The sequence below is a fragment of the Pelodiscus sinensis genome, chromosome 1, assembly GCF_049634645.1.
Source record: "Pelodiscus sinensis isolate JC-2024 chromosome 1, ASM4963464v1, whole genome shotgun sequence".
Taxonomy (NCBI): domain Eukaryota; kingdom Metazoa; phylum Chordata; order Testudines; family Trionychidae; genus Pelodiscus; species Pelodiscus sinensis.
Window position 1 is genome coordinate 136336417 of NC_134711.1, and position 8473 is coordinate 136344889.

At 44.3% G+C, this 8473-nt stretch overlaps 1 protein-coding gene across 1 annotated transcript; it reads right to left on the bottom strand.

The window, feature by feature from the left end:
• Positions 1-694: 694 nt before the first annotated feature.
• Positions 695-6946, bottom strand: LOC102445365 (cationic trypsin-3-like). The gene is made up of 5 exons (XM_006111843.4): positions 6788-6946; positions 5417-5579; positions 3599-3852; positions 2536-2672; positions 695-945 (listed from the first exon to the last, which is right to left on the bottom strand). Exons 1-5 carry the CDS (start codon positions 6825-6827, stop codon positions 796-798), a joined length of 744 nt encoding a protein of 247 aa, XP_006111905.1. The 5' UTR covers positions 6828-6946; the 3' UTR covers positions 695-795.
• Positions 6947-8473: the final 1527 nt, after the last annotated feature.

The window sequence follows — 8473 nt, forward strand, 5'->3', positions numbered from 1 at the left end:
ACCACTGCCAGACTACCATTGTGACTTCTCCTTTCATCATTTCACACGTTGGATGGCCATGGTGGTGTTAGCATTGAACACTCAAGCAATGGCACTTTTCCCTCACACTCTACACCAGCCCCAGTGCTCCAATATAGTGATAGGCACACTGTGCTCAGGGAGTCAGTAGGGGACATTCTTGCCTCAGAGTCAGTACTGACCCCATATTCTCGCAGCAGAATACTATTAAGTGCAGTGCTGTAGGGGCCACTACTTTCACATAAGGTGTTAAACCAAAGTGCTGAGCATTGAGACTTCTAGACAATCCCACTGCACCTTTCATAGCAAGATGGGAATTAGCCCTGGAGAGCTGGACATATTCCAACTTGGAATGGTCACTTTTACCACTGTATGATTCCCACTCTATTTTCACTTGGATAAAGTCTTTTCAAGCAGGTTGTGCCCAGAAAGCTATCTACATTTTTTGTTAGTCTCTAAGGTGCTGCAGGACCATTCGTTGTTTTTTAAGTTTTTCAGTTACAGATTAACTCATCCACCCTTCTAAGACTTTTCTTTAGCTGTTCTCTTAAATAGTTGTGGGGCATCAGGCTGATTGAGTACTGTTAAACTGGCTGAGTAAATCTTAGAGATAAAGATTGTAAAGCCATGTATCCAAGCAGAGAAAGAGCCAAAGAACATCGACATAGACACAATGTTGCATCAAACTCTATTTATTCCATAGAGTTGGAAAGTCTAATACATGGCTGAGGAAGCGGAGTGCGGAAGATAGCACTGGTAAAATGGAATGAGAGTATCTCAGTTGGCAGCGATGGTATTTTTGATCCAAGAGACGTAGTTGCACACTTTAGTGTAGACCCCAGGGTAGCCTTTCTGTGCACAACCAATTCCCCAGGAGACAATCCCTTGGAGCTGGCCATTGCAGACTACTGGGCCACCAGAATCTCCCTGCAACAAAAATTGTGAAATGATATTTATTAGGCATTACAATCAAGAGGGGATTCTGCCTTCCTGACAAAGCAGCTGGGATCCTAAGTACTTTTTCAAAAACAACAGGAAGTCCTATAGACTAACAGATTTATTGGAGCATAAGCTTTCATGGGCAAAGACCTACTTCATCAGATGCATGTCATACATGGGTCTTTGCCCATGAAAGCTTATGCTCTAATAAATCTGTTAGGGTACGTCTACACTAGCCCCCTAGTTCGATCTAGGGAGGCTAATGAGAGCGACCAAAATTGCAAATGAAGCCTGGGATTTAAATATCCCGTGCTTCATTTGCATGTTCCCAGCCGGCTGCCATTTTAGAAATTGACTAGCCCAAAATAACTGCTCACGTCTACATGCGGCAGTGAAACGGGATTCTGATTTAAAGCTCTACATCGAATTAGCTGGTATTCCTCATGGAATGAGGCTCATGCAAACATGTGCGGCCTGGAGACACTATGCCTACGTGCCAAACAGGAGTTTGCTTTTTGTAGCTAAAAGACAAAGAACAATTTGTGGGTTCCAAGTACTTGGCTGGATTTAGAAGTGAGACTCTTAGTTCTGCCAGAAACTTTTCAATTCATCCACAAACTGATTTGCAAATTGCTATTGACACCAAGAGAAGTCAAGCTGAAAACTGGGCTTCTAATTTGCTTCAATGTCCTACCAGTACTTATGAATTGTGAGGATCAACCCATTCATGTTCCTGAGAGGCTTGAGCGTACATGATGTGCCCATGAGAAAAACCTGCAGAGCCAAGTTTTCTGAAGTGACTATGGATCTTGTATGTGTCCATTTTGGGCACTCACCTCAAGACATCTCGATACTGATTTTAATATACACTAGTCCCTGAATCTTTTAAAGCAGGGATAGGGAATCTTTTTTGGGTTGGGGCCCACTGACCCACAGAAAAATCAGAAAAAAACCCAACCCCCCCACTAATATGGTGCCCCAACTGAGAAACAGACACTCCCCACATTCCCCCACATGTCAGCACCTAGGGGGCTCAGTGTAGTAGATTTTGTGTGCTCCAGCTCTGTAGGGAGTAGCAGTGGCTCTGTTCCTCCCCTCTTCTTGCCTCATACAGAGGCAGCAAGTGAAGGGGAAGCGAGTAGTCGAGTATTCCACTAGACTATCCAATAAGGTTATATTTGTCGGATAGTTGAGTACTTGCCTACATCCCTAGTTCCCCACCCCTGGTTTAAAGGCTTGAACTGGAGCAGCAGGTGATCACCACCTCTAATATCCAAGAATAAATTGTGTCAAGTCTGGCATAAAAAATGGAGGCATTTAAAATCCATGACTAATATTTAACTAACCAAATAAAAGTCACTCCTTGGCCTCCAATGAAACTCCCTAGAAGCACTGCTAAAAATGGTATGTCATGAGGTAAGGACAAGTTTCCTACTAGGAAATCAACCAAAGGTCAGCAACAAACCAGAGTTCAGTACTTGAGGAAACAACTAACCATGTATAATGCCTTATTTGCTGAGGATAGAGTGGGGGTGAAGGGTAGACAACAGGTGATAAATGTGGGGTGAACTGTTTTACCTGACAGGAATCTTTGCCCCCTTCCAGGTATCCGATACAGATCATGTTGCCAGTGATTTGTCCTGGATAGGCATTGCTACATTGGCTGGAAGACAGGACAGGAGCTTTCAGGCACTGCAGGAGGTCAGGATAGTTAGCTACAAGAAAAGAAAAACAAATTAATAATGAAAATCCTTGAATTCACAGTGAAATAACAGCTACCCTTTCAGTAACTGGAATAGTGTCTCTAAGCGGCATTTTTATCCCCCTAGACTTTTCTCTAGCAGCAACCAGCTCTCCCCCAGGATGGCTATCATCATACAGGGACCTCCTTACTCCAGAGGTATCAGAATAGGTAACTAGAAAGTTTATTCAGCCAGCTCTCTGCACAGATTAAACACTGAATTCCAGAAAATGGGCAGCCAATTGAACTAAGAAATTATTATAAATCAGAGGAACCCAGTGAATGGAAAATACTAATTGAATTGCTCCCAGTCAGCTTCTGCACTGCAGTAATGGGTTATAGTGTAGCCTATGGATCAGTAGCCAGACCCCAAGTGGATTTGGCTCATTCTGTCTATCTCGCTTTCTGATGCCTGGGCTAGGGCAAGAGTTATATTGTAAAAATGTAGTTATAACGTAATAATCTTGAATGTGCAATCAAAATATTGAACTCCATCTTGAGAGCTGTGGGGAAGCCTTTGAGGGCATTGGTCTCAGGGGGGCTGTGGGTTCCTCAGCACCTGTCAGGATCTGCCCCACAGAATGTCCCAAGTAAGGGTGATAGAGGGTTTCTTCCTGGAACTCACAGAGGAACATATTTAGTGATTCAGCCAGCTCCATGCCAATGATAACAAGAGTCAATCAAGGATATTAGAAGAGAGCATATTTAAATTAGATAAAGGTTGCCTGCTCCCACAGGCTCTTCCCTTTGAGCCATGACATCCCAGATGGATTCTCTCTTCAAACTGCCTCCCCCACAGGTGCTCGCCCCTCCCCATATTCTCCTCTATGGGGCCTATTACCAGGCCAATAAAGGTCTCCAGGATCCCCGAGAAGCTCTACACTCCCACAGAGCACTCACTGCCACTGCTGAGAGTGTTGCCCCAGCCAGAGATCAGGCACGGGGTGCCAGTGGCCACACAGCCGGTTGGCAGGGCAATTGTGTTGACGTAGGAGTTGAGGGTGGCTTCACTGGCCAGCTTGATGAGCATGATGTCATTGTCCAGGAGCCGGGAGTTGTACTTCTCGTGACGGATGACTTTGACTGAGTTAATGAACTGTTCGGTGCCTTCTCTGACTTCTATGTTGTGTTCTCCAAGCCTCACTTGTATAGAGCTGGAAAGGAGGAAGGAATAACAGCATCCTTACCAGCACTGTCACCATCATTATCCATCATCATCATCATCACCACAACAACCTACGCCATCACTGTGGCTATTGCCACCACTACAGCTGTCATCAACACCAGCACTAAGTCTCAGTTGCTCCATTCAGTGGAAAGCTCTCTGGTTTGGAGTTCACATGCCAGGATTTGGACTCATCTGCAATCCAACTGTGCAGGGCAGTCCTGGAGCACTGAATTTTCTTTGAAAATTATCAACATTTGTAATTTTTTTACCATGTCTACACATCTCTCCCCACGCTTTACTTTTAGTTCTAACAAGGGGGTAGTAATTCCTAACTCACAAGGGAGTTCTGAGGCTTAACTCAAAGGCTCTGAGTTCCTCAGGTGGTGGTGCTGTAGAATTGAAATGTAATGTTCTTCCTGGGGGAAGAGGTACCCATGTGATGAGAAGGTTATACTTTGAAGGATACAGTACACTGAGGATGCCTACTTACTCCTCTTCAATGGGTTCCCAATGATGGCCCTACAAGGCAGCACTGAAGAAGCAGTGGGTACTGAACTATTTGAGGAGCTACGCCACAATGGAGATGTCTGACAACCTGGCACGGTACCAATCAACCATCTCTAGGTGATTTACAGCAATAGTTTAGGAAAACCCTGGTGTCCTCATCAAATCCCTGTTCCCATATTTCCCAGTGAACGAAAGATACTCTAACAAGACGGTAGGTGAGTTTTCAGAAAAGGTGACACATAATCCCTGCATGACCACTGCACTGTCACCTGGCAAAGTGCTTTGATTGTTTGATGGTGGAGAGAGGCCCATTCTGTTCACTCTTCAATCATTCTTTGTTAGTCCATCATTCTGCTTTCTGCAATTTTAGTTCACGATTGAACTCCCACAAAGCCAATTAACTCCCTTAAAGCAATCAAGAGACTTCCAGAAATTACTAGACCATTATAGGACATGCCTACACTAGAAGCTGGAAGGGCAATTCCAAGCTCAGGGAGACATTTCTGTGCTAGCTTTAATTAATCAAGCATGCTAAAAATCACAGTGGCAAGAGGGATTAGCAGCCATGAGTATGTGCCTATAGGGTTGGGTGGGAAAGTGCTTGAGCTGGCAAGCCCTTCCCATCATTTGCATCACCACAGTGACATTCTATTTTCAGTGTGTGTGTCTCTGAGCTGGGTATCATGCCTCCAGCTCAAAGTGTAGACATACCCACTGACGGTCACCAGGACAGATGACTCATGCTAGGGCATTTGATTCAGTTCTAATTCAGAAAAAATGTCACCCAATACTGAATCGTCACCTCATGCAGCACAGCACCCTCTTCTAATGCCAGGCTGCTGGTGCACTGCAGTCAGTACTGACACAGAAACCAGAGCCTCTCCTGAAATACCAACTCCATTGCTTGAAGGACTGGAGCATTCTTTGACAATCTCCCACCTGAGGTGGACTGACCCTTGCTTAGTTAACCAGATCTGACACTACAAGGGTGATAGGGCCAGAGGGGAAGCAGTAATTTAACGGCACAAATATTTTCTACTCACGATTTGTAGCAGTGAGCAGCTGAGACAACCCATCTGCTGTTAATGAGGGCACCTCCACAGAAATGGTATCCAGCATTCAGGGACACCTGGTAGGGCAACGAGTTCTTTGAACAGGTGTAGCCTCCCACTATCTTGTCATCATCATCATCAAGGGGAAAGGCAACTGCGTGAAAAAGGAAGATAGTAATTAATATGCATGATGAGGACCATGGAGCCAACCTGAATGAAAGGACAGACAATTAGGATACAAAGCCGCTCACTTGTAGGAAACTGGGAGCCAAGCCTGAGCTGATGGTGGTCAAAAGGTCTCCACAGCTGGTGGCTCTTTGTTGGTTGTTTTATGAAATCCAGCTCTGGGGCTCACTTAACCCAGCTTCTAGTGCCTATTTGTCCATATTACAATCAGGCTACGTCTACACTGGTGGCTTCTTGAGCAAAAACAGCTGTTCTTGCGCAAAAACTTGCCGGGTGTCTACACTGCACAAACATTCTTGCACAAGTAAATTTACAGTATAGCATCGGAAAACAGGGCTTCTTCCAGAAGAGTTATTCTTCTCCCCACGAGCAATAAGCCCTCTTGCACAAGAGCTCTTGCGCAAGAGGGCAGTGTAGACAGGAAACATTAATTTCTTGCGCAAGAAACCCCTATGGCTAACATGGCCACCAGAGCTTTCTTGCTCAAGAGAGCATCCACATAGCCATGGATGCTCTTGTGCAAAAGCACATGTCAGTGAAGACACGCTCTTGTGGAAGACTTTTTGCGCAAGAACTCTTCCACAAAACAGTTCTTGTGCAAGAAGCTGCCAGTGTAGACGTAGCCTTCAAACTCTGTGATAATTAGCCTGTGGCTGACAGTCTTGACAATTTTGGGGATAAAAAAGGGCTTCACTCTCCAGGGCTGTATCTACACTGGCACGATCTCATGCAAAAGTGGACACCCTTGCTCAAAAACTTGCTGCCTGTCTACACTGGCCACGTGATCTTGCGCAAGTAAACTGACGTTCTAATGTATGAAATTAGGGCTTCTTGCGCCAGAACTCTGATGCTCCCACTCAGGAATAAGCCCTTTTGCACAACTGTTCTTGCGCAAGAGGCCAATGTAGACAGGCAACATGAATTTCTTGAGCAAGAAAGGCCTATGATTAAAATGGCCATCAAAGATTTCTTGCACAAGAGAGCGTCTACACTGGCATGGATGCTCTTGTGCAAAAGTACATGCCAATGTAGATGCTCTCTTCTGGAAGAGTTTTTGCAGAAGAACTCTTCCTCAAAAGAGTTTTTGTGTGAGAACGCACCAATATAGACGTAGCCAGTAGTATACAACCTGGCTCATATAAACTTCACTGTAACAAACAGTAAAAATGAACTTACCAGCTGCTCCCAGAAAAGCTACTACCAGGATGTATTTCATGGTCTTCCTATGGATTTAATACAGCTTTGTAGACTAGAAGATATAATTTCTGGGGTTTTATCCTCCTGAATGGGCCTTATCTCCAGCCCAAGGATTTCACCAAAGGAAAGTACACAATGGAAAGTTTGAAAGTATACATTTAGGTGTTTATCAGGCACAGGTAGAAAAAATCCCACATCTCCCCAAACTCCAGAGTTAATGATGAACTTTTCCTCATTTGCAGAGGTATTTTTTAAATGATTACAGGAGATAGCTTTCAGTTTAAAAATGAAATGAGAACTTAGGTCAGTTTTTCTTTGATTTTATTCCAGGTTTTGTTAGTGCACAACAAACCTCAAAGCCTTTTGAGAGTCATCTGTCAGTAATCATGCCTTTCTGGAATGTGCCTTTTCTTTCCAGAAGTTAAGAGTTCTCTATGTAGGGTTTAAGGTCCTATAAATTGGAATTGGAGATGATCTATTATTAGGTTGTCTCTTGACCATGTAGTTATCCTGGCCAATACAGATTTATTTGTATCCATTAGAACATCAGAGTTATGAACACCAGAGTTACAAACTGGCTGGTCAACCACACACCTTATTTGGAACTGGAAGTGCACAATTAGGTGGCAGAGACTAAAAAAAAAAAGAAAATATTATATAGGACTGCGTTAAATGTAAACAACTAAAATAAAGGCAAAGCTTTAATAAGAGGATGGGATAAAGTAACTTTGTATTTGATTCATCTAAATTAAGATGGTTAAAAGCAGCATTTTTCTTCTACATAGTAAAGTTTTAATTCTGTATTAAGTGAATGTTTAACTGTGAACATTTGAAAGAGATGTAACAGTTTGAGCAGAATTGTGAGTTTTTCTGTTAGGAATAATCTCCATTCCTGAGGGGTGTGCAGCTCTAATTTACTATCCCTGTGGTTGTTGTTATTTTCCCACTTCTAGTGGTAAATGAACCAAATTATGGAGCTTTCATAATTTCATGTGGGAGACAACTGTCCACTTACGGATTTTCCTGGATTTATTAATCCAGCCAAGAACTGTGTCTCAGCTTGGATTTTTAAATTTTTGGGGGAATGTTCTATAGAAAATCAATATTCCAATAAAATATGGAACTCCCAATAATAATATATATACTATTATAAAAAGTATAAAAGTGTCCATCACACTGTCTGTTATAGAGAACATTTGAGAATACACTGGAAAGGTACAATATGATAAGCTGGGCTGGTGGCTACCATTTGCTCCTCTCCCACCCCCCACAACAGAGCAGGATGTGAGGATGTGGTGGATAGGTGGGGTGGGCACAGGAAGACCTGCGGGGGCACCAGCTTGGGGAGCCGAGGTAGGGATGAGCAGAGCAGGGCGGGCAGGGACTTACTTCCAGTGCCACCACTCACAGCATCTCCCACTTCTATATGTCCCTGGGCCCAATATGCCACTCGGAGAAGTCATTGTGCTGCAGGTGCTGCCCCCCGCCAACCTCTGCTGCTCCCGCCCCTCCACCTGTAGGACAGGTCACCCCCAGGGTGCAGGACCCTGCCCCGTGAGCCGCCTACCCTAGCAGGCACAGGTCTGAATGATACCACTGCCCCCACAAGGTCCCTGCCGCACCTGCCAACCACTTGCTGAGGAGGCATCCCAGGGGCAGCCTGTC